Source organism: Dendrobates tinctorius, unplaced genomic scaffold, assembly GCF_039654945.1.
Source record: "Dendrobates tinctorius isolate UK_male_01 unplaced genomic scaffold, ASM3965494v1 ptg000223l, whole genome shotgun sequence".
NCBI lineage: Eukaryota > Metazoa > Chordata > Amphibia > Anura > Dendrobatidae > Dendrobates > Dendrobates tinctorius.
In genome coordinates this window covers 20,665,245-20,686,617 of record NW_027361890.1, presented here as the reverse complement: position 1 = coordinate 20,686,617, position 21,373 = coordinate 20,665,245, and the positions used below count along the sequence as shown (strand labels likewise).

Below are 21,373 nucleotides of genomic sequence, written 5' to 3'. Positions count from 1 at the left end.
GAACCTGTGTCTTGGACGCAGGTTCGGTTACTGCAACGGCAGCATCCTGCCACTAGGACTCGCTGAGCAGAGGAGAGGGGGCCAGTCAGGGCAGTAATGCCCTGATGGTGGCTCTGGTTGTATGGTAAATAAAGACACAGCAAGAATAAAGTCCTTTAATTGAAATAAGAATAAACACAGTTTTCCATTTTTATTTAAATGCCTAATTCCAGCGAAGTCCTCGTAATCCTGTAAAAAAAAGTTAAATAAAAAAACAATATGCCATACCTTTCCATCGTTCTGTCCCATGCCGCAATCCATGTCTGGGGGATAAATAGTTTTCAGCTTGGATGAAGCCAAGATGCGTCCATCCAGGTTGAATACCACTGGTGACTGAACTGCTGCAAGCCCAGCCTCAGAGACCGGTGGTGACGTCATAGAGGTTACGTCCGGTCACTGAGGCTCTGTTCCCAGCCGGACTGAACTGCGGTGACCTCGGTGACGTCCCCACTAGCACCGTGAGACCCAAAGGGGACAGTGATTGTGAGCCCCAAAGGGGACAGTGATGATAAATAAATAAAAACAATATACACTCCCTGACAGAAGTTATGTCGCTTATCCATGGTATGTAAATAAAAGCTTATAACTTGACGTTAAAGAAAATAAATTGTCATCAATGCAGAAATATTGATTATTATTTAATGGACACAGAATGGTAAGATTGTGGCAAGACAAAAGTTTTGTCGCCTGGTCATATAATGCACCCAATCCTACTTTACATCCTCACCTGTGCTCAGTAAATGATCGGTTAATTAGTGAATGTGTATAAAAAGAAACCCAGCACCCCAGACCTTCACTTGAGCTGCAACTTGAGCTCTGACAACATGCCAAAAATCCATCCTGCAACCAAAGCCTGGATTATCAAGAGGCTGAAGACCAGATCCACCGCAGAGGTGGCTGACACCTTTAACAGTGGAGTTTGCAGCAAGCAAAGCAGACAGCTCTACAAAAGCTCAGCTCTGTGTGAGAGTAACAATGACCCCAGCAGAGTAAACTCCTGGCACCCACAGTGTACACAGCAGTGTAGTCGCCCACGGCAACAGGTCAGAGGTGTATCTGCATATTTAGGGACTGAAAACTGGAGGATATGGTCCCCGGCTGCGATCCAGAGGATTCTGTTTACTATGTAGAGCTGTGAGTTGGACATTAATGCTGTGTTTTTTGAGTTGGAAATTTAATACTGAGAAGGAAACACATTAAAGAGACTGTTTTGTTTGGAACTTTGCTGGGTCACTGCCTCTTCACTACATAAGTGTGCTACCGCTGCACTACAGTATATGTACAGTGCCTTGCGAAAGTATTCGGCCCACGGAAATTTTCAACCTTTTCCCACATATCATGCTTCAAACATAAAGATACCAAATGTTATTTTTTGGTGAAGAATCAACAACAAGTGGGACAAAATTGTGAAGTTGAAAGAAATTTATTGGTTGTTTTAAATTTTTGTGGAAATTAAAATACTGAAAAGTGGGGCGTGCAATATTATTCGTCCCCTTTACTTTCAGTGCAGCAAACTCACTCCAGAAGTTCATTGTGGATCTCTGAATGATCCAATGTTGTCCTAAAGACTAATGATGATACATACACTCACTGGCCACTTTATTAGGTACACCATGCTAGTAACGGGTTGGACCCCCTTTTGCCTTCAGAACTGCCTCAATTCTTCGTGGCAGAGATTCAACAAGGTGCTGGAAGCATTCCTCAGAGATTTTGGACCATATTGACATGATGGCATCACACAGTTGGCGCAGATTTGTCGGCTGCACATCCCTGATGCGAATCTCCCGTTCCACCACATCCCAAAGATGCTCTATTGGATTGAGATCTGGTGACTGAGGAGGCCATTTGAGTACAGTGAACTCATTGTCATGTTCAAGAAACCAATCTGAGATGATTCGAGCTTTATGACATGGCGCATTATCCTGCTGAAAGTAGCCATCAGATGTTGGGTACATTGTGGTCATAAAGGGATGGACATGGTCAGCAACAATACTCAGGTAGGCTGTGGCGTTGCAACGATGCTCAATTGGTACCAAGGGGCCCAAAGAGTGCCAAGAAAAAATTCCCCACACCATGACACCACCACCACCAGCCTGAACCGTTGATACAAGGCTGGATGGATCCATGCTTTCATGTTGTTTACGCCAAATTCTGACCCTACCATCCGAATGTCGCAGCAGAAATCGAGACTCATCAGACCAGGCAACGTTTTTCCAATCTTCTACTGTCCAATTTCGATGAGCTTGTGCAAATTGTAGCCTCAGTTTCCTGTTCTTAGCTGAGAGGAGTGGTACCCAGTGTGGTCTTCTGCTGCTGTAGCCCATCTGCCTCAAAGTTCGACGCACTGTGCGTTCAGAGATGCTCTTCTGCCTACCTTGGTTGTAACGGGTGGCAATTTGAGTCACTGTTGCCTTTCTATCAGCTCGAACCAGTATGCCCATTCTCCTCTGACCTCTGGCATCAACAAGGCATTTCCGGCCACAGAACTGCCGCTCACTGGATTTTTTTTCTTTTTCGGACCATTCTCTGTAAACCCTAGAGATGGTTGTGCGTGAAAATCCCAGTAGATCAGCAGTTTCTGAAATACTCAGACCAGCCCTTCTGGCACCAACAATCATGCCACGTTCAAAGGCACTCAAATCACCTTTCTTCCCCATACTGATGCTCGGTTTGAACTGCAGGAGATTGTCTTGACCATGTCTACATGCCTAAATGCACTGAGTTGCCGCCATGTGATTGGCTGATTAGAAATTAAGTCTTAACACACAGTTGGACAGGTGTACCTAATAAAGTGGCCAGTGAGTGTATAATTCACCTGTGTGTAATCATGTCTCCGTATAAATGCACCTGCTCTGTGATAGTCTCAGGGTTCTGTCTGAAGCACAGACAGCATCATGAAGACCAAGGAACACAACAGGCATACTGTTGTGGAGAAGTTTAAAGCCGAATTTTGATACAAAATGATTTCCAAAACTTTAAACATCCCAAGGAGCACTGTGTAAGCGATCATATTGAAATGGAAGGAGTATCATACCACTGCAAATCTACCAAGACCCGACCGTCCCTCTAAACTTTCATCTCAAACAAGGAGAAGACTGATCAGAGATGCAGCCAAGAGGCCCATGATCACTCTAGATGAACTGCAGAGATCTACAGCTGAGGTGGGACAGTCTGTCTATAGGACAACAATCAGTCATACACTGCACAAATCTGGCCTTTATGGAAGAGTGGAAAGAAGAAAGCAATTTCTCAAAGATATCCATAAAAAGTGTTTAAAGTTTGCATCAAGCCACCTGGGAGACACATCAAACATGTGAAAGAAGGTGCTCTGGTCAGATGAAACCAAAATCGAACTTTTTGACAACAATGCCAAACGATATGTTTGGTTTAAAGGCAACACAGCTCATCACCCTGAATACACCATCCCCAATGTCAAATATGGTGGTGGCAGCATCATAGTTTGGGCCTGCTTTTCTTCAGCAGGGATAGGAAAGATGGTTAAAATTGATGGGAAGATGGATGGAGCCAAATACAGGACCATTCTTGAAGAAAACCTGTTGGAATCTGCAAAAGACCTGAGACTGGGACGGAGATTTGTCTTCCAACAAGACAATGATCCCAAACATAAAGCAAAATCTACAATGGAATGGTTCACAAATAAACATATCCAGTTGTTAGAATGGCCAAGTCAAAGTCCTGACCTGAATCCAATCGAGAATCTGTGGAAAGAGCTCGAAAACTGCTGTTCACAAACGATTTCCATCAAACCTCACTGAGCTCGAGCTGTTTGCAAAGGAAGAATGGGCAAGAATTTCAGTCTCTTGATGTACAAAACTGAAAGAGACATACCCCAAGCGACTTGCAGCTGTAATCGCAGCAAAAGGTGGCGCAACAAAGTATTAAGTTAAAGGGGCCGAATAATATTGCACGCCCCACTTTTCAGTTTTTGAATTTCCACAAAAATTAAAAATAACCAATACATTTCGCTCAACTTCACAATTGTGTTCCACTTGTTGTTGATTCTTCACCAAAAATTTACATTTAGAATCATAGAATCATAGAATCATTTGGTATCTTTATGTTTGAAGCGTGGTATGTGGGAAAAGGTTGAAAAGTTCCAGGGGGCCGAATACTTTCGCAAGGCACTGTATATATGTAACCCCATATATACTTGAGTATAAGCTGACCCGAGTATAAGCCGAGGCACCTAATTTTCCCACGAAAAACTGGATAAGCTTATTGACTCAAGTATAAGCCAGTTGTGCATTGTCCCCTCATCTCTGTCCTGGTATGCATGGCTCCCCTGTCCCGGTTTGCATGGCTCCTTATCCCCTATCCTTGTATGCTTGTTTCCTATTAAAAAAATAAACATCCCCATCCTAGATGCATCTCGTTCTGGCACCAGCAGCTCTTCCTACTGAGCGATCATGTGGCCCTGCTAATTAAGGTAATGAATATTCACTCCACGCCTATGGGAGTGGAGAGGCGTGCATATTCATTACCTTAATGAGTGGGGCCATGTGATCACTTGGCCAGAAATGCTGCTGGTGCCGGAACTAACGAGAAGCAGCGATGGCGTGCATGAATGTGAGTAGGATGTGTTCAGGAAGCTTGCGTCTGTGGGTGTCACTGTGTCATTTCTCTTTAGCAGAGGGCACAGTTACAGCCGCAGGCTCCTGCTTCCTGTGACCCACCACTCCCCCGCCGGCCCTCTGGGTCAATTGACTCATGTATAAACCGAAGGGGGCATTTTCAGCACACAAAAATGTGCTGAAAAAGTCAGCTTATACACGAGTATATATGGTGTGTGTATATATATGTAAAGATATATATATATGTGTATACAGTGGGGAAAAAAAGTATTTAGTCAGTCAGCAATAGTGCAAGCTCCACCACTTAAAAAGATGAGAGGCGTCTGTAATTTACATCACAGGTAGACCTCAACTATGGGAGACAAACTGAGAAAAAAAAATCCAGAAAATCACATTGTCTGTTTTTTTTTCATTTTATTTGCATATTATGGTGGAAAATAAGTATTTGGTCAGAAACAAAATTTCATCTCAATACTTTGTGATATATCCTTTGTTGGCAATGACAGAGGTCAAACGTTTTCTGTAAGTCTTCACAAGGTTGCCACACACTGTTGTTGGTATGTTGGCCCATTCCTCCATGCAGATCTCCTCTAGAGCAGTGATGTTTTTGGCTTTTCGCTTGGGAACACGGACTTTCAACTCCCTCCAAAGGTTTTCTATAGGGTTGAGATCTGGAGACTGGCTAGGCCACTCCAGGACCTTGAAATGCTTCTTACGAAGCCACTCCTTCGTTGCCCTGGCGGTGTGCTTTGGATCATTGTCATGTTGAAAGACCCAGCCACGTTTCATCTTCAATGCCCTTGCTGATGGAAGGAGGTTTTCACTCAAAATCTCACGATACATGGCCCCATTCATTCTTTCATGTACCCGGATCAGTCGTCCTGGCCCCTTTGCAGAGAAACAGCCCCAAAGCATGATGTTTCCACCACCATGCTTTACAGTAGGTATGGTGTTTGATGGATGCAACTCAGTATTCTTTTTCCTCCAAACACGACAAGTTGTGTTTCTACCAAACAGTTCCAGTTTGGTTTCATCAGACCATAGGACATTCTCCCAAAACTCCTCTGGATCATCCAAATGCTCTCTAGCAAACTTCAGACGGGCCCGGACATGTACAGGCTTAAGCAGTGGGACACGTCTGGCACTGCAGGATCTGAGTCCATGGTGGCGTAGTGTGTTACTTATGGTAGGCCTTGTTACATTGGTCCCAGCTCTCTGCAGTTCACTCACTAGGTCCCCCCGCGTGGTTCTGGGATTTTTGCTCACTGTTCTTGTGATCATTCTGACCCCACGGGGTGGGATTTTGCGTGGAGCACCAGATCGAGGGAGATTATCAGTGGTCTTGTATGTCTTCCATTTTTTAATTATTGCTCCTACAGTTGATTTCTTCACTCCAAGCTCGTTGGCTATTGCAGATTCAGTCTTCACAGCCTGGTGCAGGGCTACAATTTTGTTTCTGGTGTCCTTTGACAGCTCTTTGGTCTTCACCATAGTGGAGTTTGGAGTCAGACTGTTTGAGGGTGTGCACAGGTGTATTTTTATACTGATAACAAGTTTAAACAGGTGCCATTACTACAGGTAATGAGTGGAGGAAAGAGGAGACTCTTAAAGAAGAAGTTACAGGTCTGTGAGAGCCAGAAATCCTGATTGCTTGTTTCTGACCAAATACTTATTTTCCACCATAATATGCAAATAAAATGAAAAAAAAACAGACAATGTGATTTTCTGAATTTTTTTTTCTCAGTTTGTCTCCCATAGTTGAGGTCTACCTATGATGTAAATTACAGACGCCTCTCATCTTTTTAAGTGGTGGAACTTGCACTATTGCTGACTGACTAAATACTTTTTTTCCCCACTGTATATATATATATAAGTGTATGTGTTTGTGTGTATGTATGCAGGTGTGTATATATGTGCATGTGTGTGTCTATATATGTGTGTTTGTGTTTAAGTGTGTTAACTTTTTTATTTTTTTGTCAAAATAGCCATGTGAGGGCTTGTTTTCTGTGGGACGAGTTGTACTTTTCATCGACACCATTGGTTTTACCATGTTGTGTATTCGAAAATGGGAAAAAAATTCCATGTGCTGTGAAATTGCAAAAAAAGTGCAATCCCACAGTTGTTTTTGGTTTTTTTCCACCATGCTCACTAAATGCTAAAAACTGACCTGCCATTATGATTCTCCAGGTCATTACAAGTTCACAGAGAACAAATAGGTCTAGGTTCTTTTTTATTTAAGTGGTAAAAACATTTTTTTTTTACTTCTGGCATGCTTCAATGGTATCCATGGGAGACCAGAAGCTGCCATAGAAGTCTGCAGGAGACCTCTGGTTGTCATGCCTACCCATTGGTGACCTGGGACCTGTGATCACGTGACGGGGGTCAGCAATGCGCTTATTTCCGGACTGCCGTCCGGAAGCGCTTGTTAAATGCCGCTGTCAGCATTTGACAGCGGCATTTAACTATTTAACAGACGCGGGTGGATCGTGATTCCAATGAGCGGATTTCTGGCAGAATTGCTGGAAGCGCATGTTAAATTCTGCTGTCAGTTTGACATTTAAAGGATTAATAGCCGCAGGTGGATCGCGATTCCTCCCGCGGCTGTTCCACGAACATGTCAGTTGTTCAAATTTATATGTGACTATCACATTGGCATTACAAATTACAAGAAAAACTGTAAAAAAGCCTTTTTTGGTTACGCAGTGCTCTGATTATTATACAAAACCTGATCAATTTTGAACATTCCCAGAGGTTTTGTGGTAATTTCACTCAACTTCGGGGCCAGATAATATTCTTACAAATTCAAAGATCTTTTCATCTTGTGCTAAGAAATTGTAGAACGACTGGGGAACTAATAAAGCATAAGAATATTAAAATTTAATTGCAAACAAGATGGCTGTGACAAGAAATAAAGCAACAACCTAAACGCTAAAGCCAATAGAATTCGAATCATCCCAAAACATTCAATATTTTATTTTTATAAATATATTCAGCACAATAAAAGAAGGTTTTGCACTAAAAAACATCTTGTTGAGGAAACTTCTAGCAATATGTATTCTGCAGAAAAAGTAATTGTGGTAATGCCCAGCAAGCATGTCTTAAGACCTTGCTATAATTAGGCCACACGAGGCAGTGTTTTATTATATTTGTGTCGATCTCGAGGAAGCTCAGCAGCTATGTGAGCACTATTACTCTTTAATGAAGGCCAGTATGTAGTGGTATTAATCTGTAATAACTATATCCCATTCTCTGTATACATCATAACATTAATGTCTATCTAAAAACAGGAATGTTTCTCTTTAAAGAAATTCTGGCACCCGTGCTAATGGTTATAGTTAACATCACTTAAGATATAATATGATTTTCTACGGTTTTCACATACCCTTGACCTAGCCGTGATACCCATTTCCTCCATATGTTCATGATGAAAGTCACCATAAACCAACAACACAATGAAATTATATCTACATTACAATAAGGGTTTCTGGTTGACGATTTGAGGTTGGCGACTTTGTGAAGACATTCATTCGGTAAAGCGATTATTATGATATTCCTCACTAAATTATTTCTATTGCTAGGCTTTCATTTTATATTTAAACCAAACCTCTTGAAGCATCCATCTTATGGCACATCCATGCTCAGTTAAAGAAAGCCAAAATCTTAAACATGAAATATATGCAAATTTAACATTTAGTTTCTCCATTCGCTTCTTATTTAGGCATCAATAATATAGAATTCGGAAGGAAATTGTGAAAGAGTAACCGTCACTTTAATTTATAAATCAATAGCACACATGAAAATAAGCAATATTGTAATATATCTTATCAGAGAAATTAGCTTCTTTCTCCTCCGTGACTGATCATTCATTCTCAAAATTTTGAATTCCTGGGTAAAATCCGTATTTAGTAAAAACAGATTTTCCCATTACTGAAATAGAAGTTGACGGCTGCTGCTCATAAGATTCTATGGATAGTGGAAGGGGGTAGGAAGAGAGAGAAGGTAGAGGCAGAGCTTCTCCGTCCTCTTTCTTATCCTTCCTCTCTGTAGAATCATATCAGTAGCAACTGTGATCTCCTATTTCAGTTATGTAAACATCTGTCTTCATTGAATACAGATTTTACCTGTAAATTCAGAATTTTGAAAGTGAATGATTTCTGTAATAAGATATATTACAAAGTTGCTTATTTTCATATATAGAATTGATATATTAAATAAAAATTGGAATTACAGTTACTCTTTCCATCTTTTTACACTTTTGTAACCTTTTTTTCTTGCCTTAATTAATCTATTCTATTATTTCTAAACACTGATTCCTTTGTATCCCCGTTCATACAGCACCCACACACACAAATGATACACCATTTGAAAGGTAAACTTGCCCCCTTCAGCAAGAAAATAGCCAAACAAACCATACATTCATGATTTGATCACAAAATACAGTTTAAATATTAATTTTCATAAACCTGCAGTAAGAAAAAATGACCTGCAGGTGGCACCACACTACCGCAAAGCACACTACCAACACATTTGTATACATGCACTGCTTTTTCCCTCATTACTTCGCTCCACACACACACATGATACACCATTTGAAAGGTAAACTTGCTCTCTTCAGCAAGAAAACAGCTAAACAAACCACACATCCACGATTTTATCACTAAATACAGTTTAAATATTCATTTTCATAAACCTGCAGATAGACACAACCGGAAAACATTTTTTGGCCTCTACTTATCTAAACAATTTATTGTATTACCAATCTACATATATAAATACCTGTCTGTGCTCATCAGCTCATGAAATACATTTACATTTGACCTGCTTGCTTTTTCTGAAATTTCCTGCGCCCCAACGACCAATGTGCGAAAATTTCGCAGTGGCCAATCTAGTCTAAAAAAAAATGTAACTTTGCAAATCTCCTATTGATTCTATAGCATAAAGGAGGAATCCAGCTTCATGGAATAAAACATGGATGATTTCATCATATTGACTTCATTGTCTGAGAGCCGACTACGCAGCAATAAAAAGGCCAGTTTTATTCCGTGAAGCTGGATTCCTCCCGCATGCTATTTCTATTGCACACTAACAAAGACACCTTTCAAATTATGTGGACATTGATAGCAGTGAGCTGTTCTTTTTCTTTCTTGTCTATATCTCCTGTTCAGACCTCCGTGTGGTCTGATCCTAAGGCCATAATTATTTCCAGTTGCTCACTTATTTCTTGCTAAACATACCAATTGTAAGCTATCAAGAAGGAAGTGACAGATGTAAGTAGCAGGCCTGTAGATAAGACTACACAAGGTTTGTTTGTAGTCTGCTACCATGGAGACACATTTGTGTACATTGCAGCTTTAGATGTTTTCTTCTAATTTTCTCTGGATTGACTGAGAAATATCTGGGTACCTGAAGGCTATGGACCCTTAAATATAATTATAACATGGGATACATAATCCTGGTTAATGAAATGCTACTATGGGAATATTTAAACTTCGAATAATGTACTAAATTACCAAGATCTGTGGACCTACTGGACTCTCCAACACTAGCCCAATGCACAAATGCATAGGCAGCCCCTATAGTCCATTTATCACTTTGATGCCTGGATTTGTTCCCAAATTGACTAATGACTGTGGACTCTGATCATGGTGTCAGGATTTGCGCAGTAAAATATCATGGTCTGTGGTCCCTCTGACCAATGATTCTAACTCTTGTCCTAATACCCAAATAATCAATTACCCCCTAAGGTCTCTTCATCACTTTGGTGTCAGGATTTGTACAGCATACTCAAAGTTAAGTATGATATCACTGATATACCCTGGTCAAATTCCTGGCTATAAAGATACATATTTCTTTAATCATATGTATGAAGAAATAAATGTCTATCCTAGCCTAGGAGAATCCACTTATTTTAGGAATGGTTAGGCTTTAACTGTCATAATGACTCCTCTTTAACCTCAATTCACCGAAGATCATGTGACTTCACCTTCGCCGAGGCCGATCACTTACTTTCAAGTCTACATCAGTGAAAGCACATCTAAATAAAACAGAATCCCTCATTACCTACAGTAAAGACTCTGGCATTAATATGGTTCTAAAATGCGCAGAATCGAGCCTAATGCAATTCACAATTCTCTTTCATGTCACTTTACTGATTCATGTTCAAATATTTGTCTCCAGGGTAAAAATGGTCGGGAGCAGAAACAAGAATAATTTCAAAATACACTTCAAATGCACATTGCACCAGGCTCTGAAAAAACCCTTTAAAAGTGCATTTCTTTACATTAACGGAGAGGATGTGGGAATTCATTTTAATCTTTATTGGATAGGGTTTGATGGTAAACGAAACAGTTCTCATCTCTGCTAACTCTGATTTATAGCAGCCATAAGCTACATTTGTAAAACCAAGCAATAAAACAGAAAAATGGACCGTTTTCCAAGGCCCGGGCAAAGAATAAATGATTTCCAAGTCCAAGAAGCTGTTTAATAAATCCTAATTCCCCCTCCCACCCTGATTACTTTCCCCTGGCTGTATTTTACAGGCTGATTTACACATATACCATTTCTGCCCAAGAATGGGAGAGTAAATGATCATAATCAGAAAATAGGGTCAAATACAGTAGTAACGGGAGGGGAATTGGCTGTAATGTCAAACCATGAAAATGATTATCATTAGCATACAAATTCCATTATTGAGGCATCTCAGCTGGTATATTACAAAATCACTGGGGCCAGATAAGCTCTTTATGAAAATAACATTGATTTCTTATTCGGCATGTTGGTGTTTTATTTTAGGTTGTTGCCATGGTAGAATAAGGGTCAAAACATAAGGGGATAGAGAGGGTTTGCCATGAACGATGAGCAAGAACCAGCTCGTGTTAATGATATTGATGAGTGGCATTTATATATTTTTTGGGACATGGGATCTGCAGTGATAATCATGCCTGGCTCCTGAAACCCCCAGCAAACAATTGCTTTATGGGGGAGTGAATTAGCAACCCAGTTATTAAAGTGAACCTGACAGCTAATACAATTGTGGCCAAAAGTATTGACACTCCTGCAATTCTGTCAGATAATACTCAGTTTCTTCCTGAAAATGATTGCAAACACAAATTCTTTGGTATTATTATCTTCATTTAATTTGTCTTAAATGAAAAAACACAAAAGAGAATGAAGCAAAAAGCAAAACATTGATCATTTCACACTAAACTCCAAAAAAGGGCCAGACAAAAGTATTGGCACCCTCAGCCTAATACTTGGTTGCACAACCTTTAGCCAAAATAACTGCGACCAACCGCTTCCGGTAACCATCAATGAGTTTCTTACAATGCCCCTATGGAATTTTAGACCATTCTTCTTTGGCAAACTGCTCCAGGTCCCTGATATTTGAAAGGTGCCTTCTCCAAACTGCCATTTTTAGATCTCTCCACAGGTGTTCTATGGGATTCAGGTCTGGACTCATTGCTGGCCACCTTAGAAGTCTCCAGTGCTTTCTCTCAAACCATTTTCTAGTGCTTTTTGAAGTGTGTTTTGGGTCATTGTCCTGCTGGAAGACCCATGACCTCTGAGGGAGACCCAGCTTTCTCACACTGGGCCCTACATTATGCTGCAAAATTTGTTGGTAGTCTTCAGACTTCATAATGCCATGCACACGGTCAAGCAGTCCAGTGCCAGAGGCAGCAAAGCAACCCCAAAACATCAGGGAATCTCCACCATGTTTGACTGTAGGGATCGTGTTCTTTTCTTTGAATGCCTCTTTTTTACTCCTGTAAACTCTATATTGATGCATTTGCCCAAAAAGCTCTACTTTTGTCTCATCTGACCAGAGAACATTCTTCCAAAACGTTTTAGGCTGTTTCAGGTAAGTTTTGGCAAACTCCAGCCTGGCTTTTTTATGTCTCGGGGTAAGAAGTGGGGTCTTCCTGGGTCTCCTACCATACAGTCCCTTTTCATTCAGATGCCGACGGATAGTACGGGTTGACACTGTTGTACCCTCGGACTACAGGGCAGCTTGAACTTGTTTGGATGTTAGTCGAGGTTCTTTATCCAACATCCGCACAATCTTGCGTTGAAATCTCTTGTAAATTTTTCTTTTCCGTCCACATCTAGGGAGGTTAGCCACAGTGCCATGGGCTTTAAACTTCTTGATGACACTGCGCACGGTAGACACAAGAACATTCAGGTCTTTGGAGATGGACTTGTAGCCTTGAGATTGCTCATGCTTCCTCACAATTTGGTTTCTCAAGTCCTCAGACAGTTCTTTGGTCTTCTTTCTTTTTTCCATGCTCAATATGGTACACACAATGACAAAGGACAGAGGTTGAGTCAACTTTAATCCATGTCAGCTGGCTGCAAGTGTGATTTAGTTATTGCCAACATCTGTTAGGTGCCACAGGTAAGTTACAGGTGCTGTTAATTACACAAATTAGAGAAGCATCACAAGATTTTTCGACAGGGCCAATACTTTTGTCCACCCTCTTTTTTATGTTTGGTGTGGAATTATATCCAATTTGGCTTTAGGACAATTCTTTTTGTGTTTTTTCATTTAAGACAAATTAAATGAAGATAATAATACCAAAGAATTTGTGTTTGCAATCATTTTCAGGAAGAAACTGAGTATTATCTGACAGAATTGCAGGGGTGTCAATACGTTTGGCCACAACTGCATATGCTGCCCAATCCAGGCACTCCTATACTCTGCACGTATAGGCAGAGACCAATAAATCCAGGGCAGCGGGCAGGAAGAAGTCACCAGGGATTTGACTGACCGACTAGTCTACAACACAACTTCATCCATGGTGGCTATTAATGTATGTTTTTTTCTGATTTGCCACTGCGTTTTCAGAGTTAAGCAAACTTGACTGAATTCATATAGAGACTGGCTGATTTATGTTACCCACAGATTGGGCAACATCTATCAGCTGTTGGGTTCTCTTTAAGAACATGCAATGGTGGCTTGAGTCCTTGAGATTTGTAGGTTCTCTTCTGCAGGATACATATGCGTTACTAAAGCATATGGACACGGGTGTACTGATGTAATTTCTTCTTGATACCTTCCATTTTTCGTTGGCAGACATTAAAGACTGGACTTAGCTCAGTGGTGGAACATCGCAGGCCTAATCTCCAATTTTAGGCAGAGCATTGGGGAAAGCTTCTTTTATAGTTAGTTGCCTAACAGTCAAACATAGCTTTATGAGAAGGAGGGATGGGAAACTGACTGATCTTTTGAGGCACGTGGTAGAGTTTTTTATATATTTCTCACAGTTTGGATTACAATTAGCACAAAATCACTATTCATAGATTTTAAAAAAATGGCATAAAGCAAGGTACAGCTCTCAGCGTGCTCATTGGATGTTCTAAGAAAGCTTTTAGTAAATTATAGCTATAGTTATGCTTTCATAAAATGGGATTATAAAAAAAATATTATTGCAGATGGTAACAATTTAAAAAATGACTTTTTGTGTAAATGTACGTTCCAGCTCTGGATACACCAGCGATATTATTAGCACTGGGTTACAGTTGTTGCTGTAGTGCAGACATCGCTTTTATATTCTCATCTTCTACCCGGCCTTTGAATTCAATTAAAGCAATGGGAAAAATAATAAACAGGCATTTTCTAAATGGAAACTTGTGATGCAAAGAGGCTAGGGAGAATCATGCAAATTCATAACATGCGATCTGTCCTGCAAAGCTTGATTTGCCAAACATGCCCCATCAGACATTAGGTCCATTCTCTCTTTCAATCACCAATCAGCAGAGAACACTCATACATATGCATCCAAGACAATTACACACTCAGATTGAGGACACTGCAGCTTGTGAAAATCAGCTAGGAGAATAAACATTCTCTTCTTTAATTTTATCCCCTTTTTTTTCTCCCTTTACAGTACATCTTTCATTTGACTTAGAACCGTCAGAGAAGATGTTCTCGGTTTGTCTAGAGAGATCTTAAGTATTGGTAGACAAATTATACAATTGAATAACTATAAATAGTAAGGTTGAAACAAGATAAAAATCCAGGAAGGTCAAACTATAATATTTATGATGCGATGACCTTAAGAAAGGCCAACACATCCCATCCTTGTAAGGATATTCCAATATTTGAGGTTTACTCTTTGACTCTCTGTACAATTTCATGCACTAAAATTATATCTGAGTTGGTTTTCTTTATTTAAAAAGCTATTAAGGAATTAACAGAATGGAGATGTCTTGATTTCAAGGACTTAGCTTGTCCAAATCTTAGGCCTCTTTCACACTTCAGTTTTTTACAATCAGTCACAATCCGCCAAGTTTTGAAAAAAACGGATCCTCAATTTTCTTTTGAGGATCCGTTTTTTTTCCCCATTGACTTCCATTAATGGCGGATTGTGACGGATTGCTGTCCGTTGCATCTGTTTTTTTTGAGGATCCGCCAAAAGTTCCTGTCTGTCACCATCCTCAAAGATTTCAAAACGGAGCTTGCAACGTTTTTTTCTCTGGCGGATCCTCCAGACACTCATTTAACCCAAAATTATTTCTGGGTGCCGGACAAAAAAAATCTCTCTCTCTCTCTCTCTCCTTCCCGGCCAGCGGTTCCTTTAAATTTCCTCATTTTCAGGATCCGTCTGAAAACGGATCCTGTGCCATCCGTTCACATCAGTTGAGAACGGATCCGCTTGTCTACTTTTTGGCGGATTTGAACTGATGCAAAAAACTGAAGTGTGAAAGAGGCCTAACCAATTGATTTAATTGGAAACTATGTTTGTATTTTCTCTCCTGAGGTGGGGATAAGGACTCTAGGATTAGCTTATTGCTAAGGGATTCTTCTATTAAAAAGTAGTACTTTAAAGTGGAGAATTTGTGCATCTGCCACTAACCAGGACTGATTAAAAGGCTTCAATTGCTCAAAAATGGAAAAGCAAGTGTGTCTGTATGGAACCACAAGATCTCTCTCCATCATCTCTCAATCACAAGGCACAAGAAGCTGCTGAAATGTTCAGACTTGTTTGGCGGGATCCTAACACTAGCAAAGTGGCCTTGCAAGGTCAAAATACATCTTCAGTCTGTAATGTCCACAAAGGCCTATTTTTTCACCATGTGATTACTGTATGATGACTAACTTTCCATCAAAAAAGTGAAAAGAAACTTAAAAATTACGTCTATGTATATGGTTTCATGTAACAACCTGTTTGGGTACTGCTGACAAGAAGAAGACTCATTTTGAAGAAAATTTGGTATAAGTGGCGTAGTGTGAATAGCTAGTTCCCGAGGCAAGGTATATATTGTGTACTCTATCCCCGTAGTAATGCCCTCTGAGTAAATAATGTCCCCTAAAAAAGTAAAAATAAATGATGCTTCGTGTGCCCCCCCCAATAGTAATAATTCCTGGGAAAAATAAAGTTTGTTCTCAGCTAATCCGAGTGTCCGAATCTTTATCTCGCCTGCACATATAGCTGGCTGGCACAGGACCCACAATGCAATGAAATCATTACGCCAGAACATTGACGTAGGCCTACAACAGGAGGCGGCCTACAGGATAGAGAGTGATAGGGCAGGGAGCTTATGGCTGCCTGCTCTACTACAGGATCCAACTGTATCATCATTAGGTTCACCTTACTACAGTTCAAAGTAGCATTTGTCCAGAGATCTGGGGCATCAGCCAGAGGTCCGAGGCATGTGCACTGCACAAGATCTTTGGCAAAAGTTACGCCAGTGCTGCTTTTTCTTTCTTTTTTTTTTCAAACAATTTAGTGCCTAGTGCAACTTCTCCTGTACCCCCTCACCCATGGTAAGTCACAGTATGTTACCAAATTGGACCTTACAGATATAGAATGGGCCATATTTATAGTGTTGATTGGTACCATTTTTCAGTTATCACATGCATGAGGCTCATAATGAATGATTGCCATTTATGTTCATCTTTCTTGCTTTTATTCTTAAGCTTCTTATTTATTATCTTTTTATTATAGTTAACCCATATATATACAATTGTATAATCCCTGCACATATGCAATATGCAGTTGACTCCACTGCTTAATGACTTACTTACATTGGGATTAGAATACATGTATGATTTCATTAGATCCTGCTTAGTAGAAAAATAAATGTATGATCATCATTAAGGCGGTTGAGGCCGTGTGCTGCCACTCCACTGATGCATGCTGAATTTATATTGCTCCAGTGTAAAGTCCATACACAGTAAAACAATTCTTTAGAACAGTGTTATTGGCAGATTGGTAGGCAGGTATCAACAAATGCCATATTTCTTTTGCTCAAACTGTCATAATAAATTACCGTAGGTGGAGCAAATAGATTTCATACGTTCAGCCCTCCAGAAGGTCAAAATTATGAGGGTTTCTTTAATTTGTCCGCTTGACTAAACAAAACTTAGCAAGAAATCTGAAATAATGAGACTAGAGACACATTCAAAATCCACATTATACAGATTGTACTAAATTTTACAGTGTAAGAACTATCATATAATGGAATGCCTACTGTGGAGAACATCAATTATCTTGCAATGTCTTGAGAACATTGTCATCTGAATAGAACATCAAACAGAATTCTTCATCCTACAAACATTATGATGAGTTATTGACTTACTGTAGGCAGCTGAGAAGAAAGGAGATGTCCATCTTGACTTAGCATGCTGGAGACCATGATTGCAGGTAGGTCCATGTTTTGATAGGAGTAGGCTGGTATCAAGCTGTTTGGAGGGAGGCTGTGACACAGTGAATGATATCCAGGTTCATGGTCAACCAAGTGCATGAGAGAATGATCCGGTAAATTTGGTGGAGTGATGGGAGGGATCTCATAGTCTTCATTGCTTTCATTTTGACCATTATAAGTCTGAAATTGAATAATTATTCTATTAATACTCTATAACACTAAGAATGACTTTTAAGAAAGTATGTGAAATAAATATGCCACCAATATCTGATGGTCTAACTGCTGGGACCTTTACTGATCTGAGAATTAAATAAATGGAGTTGCAATAACTATACAGCATCCGGTCAGAAGAAGAACAATGTTAGGATGGAGCAAAAATGATTAATACACAGTTTTGACACCTTCATTCTGTGAAATGTGGGTGCTACAATTGATAACATCCTCACTGGTCAGACATTGATGGTATATCTAACCGATCATCATCAATATTAACAAAGGTATAGGTGGGAATACACTTAGTCAACAACCATTACTGTAACTTTATTTATTAATCTTATTTTGATATAATGCTTATATATTTCACATCACAGAATTGAAAATGTATTCACATCATAGGTCCCTAGTGAGTATTACCATCTATTTCATCATTTATAAGCCAATCTGTGCCAATTTTGTATGCAGTCACTTATCCTCAGTATAGAAAACGATGGTAATGCTTAATAGAAAAAACATGCAAAAACATACACCTACACACAAGTTTCCTATGCCAACTATCTCTGCAGTCCTGGGTCCATGGCATATAATATAGTGGTTACAATGCATTGTGGTGGAACATCCAGAACCAGAGATGGACAAGGCCTTCTTGATGCCAAAGCCCCTGAAGTTTAGCATGCTAGCTATTGAAAGGATATGGAATGGAAATTTTAAATTTATTTCTAATACTGAAAGTTATCATTTATACATAGTTATGTCCCTCCTATCTGAGTGATATTTCTCTTGGAGATAGCACTCGGCTTTCCCAGTAGTCGAAAATAGAATGAATGGAGTGGTCGCGTGCATATGCGACCACTATTCCTATTGGCAGGGCATTTTAGAGTCCATTCTTCGGATTGATGAAGATCCCATAGGCAGGACACCCACCAATCAGAAAATTATCATCTTTCTTGTGGATGTCAGTGATAGGAATAACACTTTAATATTAACTAACTAAAAAATGTACATGTATGTATGGATATAAAGTATGAGTAAACATACACACACAGATATATATATATATATATATATATACATATATATATATATATACAGTATATATACATACACACACAAGATGGAGGCCCGATGCTATCGCATCGGGAGGGCGGTAATGTCACGATGGGGGCAGGCTTTGCAGCGTCGAGAATCTCTCCCGCCCATGTGCTCACCCACCTATCCACTCTCTCTTTCCCCATGTGCTGACTTCTCCCATCTGTGCTCTCTTCTTTGACCGGTCTACCCCATGTTGGCGTTAATATTTACTTATTAAAGGGGTTTTCCCACGAACGAAAGTTCATTTTAAATATTGTCTGTGTCTGACCAAGTACAAAACATACCACAGATCCTCAGCAGGGGAGGAAGCAAAACACACATCTGACATTACAGCAGGAGATCACAGAGGATACGTTTTGTGAGGTAAAACATTGTTTAAAAACAGTCAGTGAAATATTTTACCTCACAAAATGAATCCTCTGTGATCCCCTGCTGTAATGTCAGTATTGTCTTTTGCTTCCTCCCCTGCCCAGGAGATGTGGTATGCTCCGTACATAGTCAGACACAGACAATTTTTTAAATGAATTTTCGTTCGTGGTAAAACCCCTTTAACCCCTTCCTTACCGAAGACTGAATAGTACGTCATTGGTAAGGATCCTCTGCTTTGAGGTGGGCTCCGGCGGTGAGCCCACCTCAAATCCGCGACATGTCAGCTGTTATGAACAGCTGACATGTACCCGCAATAGGCGCGAGCGGAATCGCCGTCCGCCTGCGCCTATTAACTAGTTAAATCCCGCTGTCAAAGCAGACAGTGGGCATTTAAATAAAACATCCGGCCGCCGGGCCAAAAGTGAGCTCACGTTGCCTGGAAAACCACAGGTTTCATATAGACCTCTATGGTTGTTCCAGGCAGATGGCTTTGAGCGCCGCCCAGCGACCAGCGCTCAAAGCTCAGCAGTAAATCTGGTTTTGAGCGCCGCCCAGTGGCCAGCGCTCAAAGCACAGCAGTAAATCTGCTACATATGGGCGATCTGCTCATCGCCTATATGTAGCAAAGCAGATCGGGTTGTGCATGCTTCTAGGATGCTATTGAAGCATGCCAAAAGTAAAAAAAAATGTTTAAAAATAAGAAAAAATAAAAAAACCCTAAAAGTTCAAATCACCCCCCTTTCGCCCCAATCAAAATAAAACAAACAAAAAATCCCACATACACATATTAGGTATCGCCGCGTTCAAAATCGCCCGATCTATCAATAAAAAAAGCATTAACCTGATCGCTAAGTGGCGTTGCGAGAAAAAAATTCAAAATGCCAGAATTACGTTTTTTTCGGTCGCCGCAAAATTGCATTAAAATGCAATAACGGGCGATCAAAATAATGTATTTGCACAAAAGTAGAATCATTAAAAACATCAGCCCAGCACGCAAAAAATAAGCGCTCACCCGACCCCAGATCACGAAAAATGGAGACGCTACGGGTCTCAGAAAATTGCACAATTTTTTTTTTTTTAGCAAATTTTGGAATTTTTTTTCACCACTTAGATAAAAGAGAACATAGACATGTTTGGTGTCTATGAACTCGTAATGACCTGGAGAATCATAATGGAAAGTTAGATTTAGCATCTAGTGAACCTAGCAAAAAAAGCCAAGCGAAAAACAAGTGTGGGATTGCACTTTTTTTGCAATTTCACCGCACTTGGAATTTCTTTCCAGTTTTCGAGTACACGACATGGTAAAATCAATGGTGTCGTTTAAAAGTACAACTCGTTCCGCAAAAAATAAGCCCTCACATGGCAATATTGACGGAAAAATAAAAAAAGTTATGGCTCTGGAAAGAAGGGGAGCGAAAAATGAAAACAAAAATTTGAAAAAAGCTCCGGGAGTGAAGGGGTTAATGTGACCGGCTTCCTCTGCCTGTAGACACGTCGCGCATCTGCTGCTGGGATCAGCCGAATGATTTACTGAGCCTGCGTGGAATTCGTGCAGGCACAGTAAATCAGACCACCGCCATCTTTGTGCAAACAGACAGCGGCAGTCACATTAAAACTGAGCATGCGCTCCTCCTGTACAAAGATGGCGACGGTTAGTGAATCATTCGGCTGATCTTGGTGGCGGTGTGCTCGCGACGGTGTTCCCCTGGTGGTACCGTGCAAGAGACTGCGTTTGGCGTATACAGTGTGTGTGTGGTGTGTACGGCGTATGCAGTGTGTGTGTGGTGCGTACGACATATACAGTGTGTGTGTTGTGCGATGGTGTTCCACTGGTGGTACCACGCAAGAGGCTGGTCCCACCAGCAGTCTCCATATTGAGACACCCATCACTTGGGTGTCCCAATATGGCGGTGGGTGAATTTCCGCCGCTTGGAATTCTGGGATTCGGACACATCTGGACGAAACAGGATAAGACATTACAAGGTAAGTATATATTAGATATACAGTATATTACTTCTCAACATTGAAGTTGCAACAACATGAAGAAAAAGTTTTGTAATTATGAAAATCACAGGATGGATAGATGTTAATGATATCCAATGATGAAACAATGAAAAACATTTTTTTAAATAATTTTGATATACTCAGTATTGAGCATGAGTGCTTTGAGCAGATATGCACTTAAACACCTTGGCATGCTATCAATAAGGTTATTAATATCTGTCTGAGGAAGATTTTGACACACTTAATGCACTTGGGCATGAATATCATCAAGATCTGTTGCCGGCACCTCCTTTTGCATTTGCCAATTAATAATCTTAGATGTGCTCAATGAGAGACAAATCCCTCCTTGAGCACTTTGGAGAAATTGTCATACCACTGGTTCTACTAATAATCAATTCTGTACTGCAAGTCACAAA

General features: G+C 40.3%; 1 protein-coding gene across 6 annotated transcripts in view; it reads right to left on the bottom strand.

Moving 5' to 3' along the window:
• TOX2 (TOX high mobility group box family member 2) overlaps positions 1-21,373 on the bottom strand; it is a 180,569-nt gene that overhangs the window by 47,857 nt on the left and 111,339 nt on the right. For 4 of the 6 annotated variants that reach the window (XM_073555378.1, XM_073555379.1, XM_073555380.1 and 1 more), the window contains one exon: positions 17,211-17,456. The exons of the other annotated variants lie outside the window; for them this stretch is intronic. In XM_073555378.1, the coding sequence (XP_073411479.1) occupies positions 17,211-17,456 (246 nt within the window). The remainder of the gene's footprint in view (positions 1-17,210; positions 17,457-21,373) is intronic. 6 annotated transcript variants of the gene reach the window in all.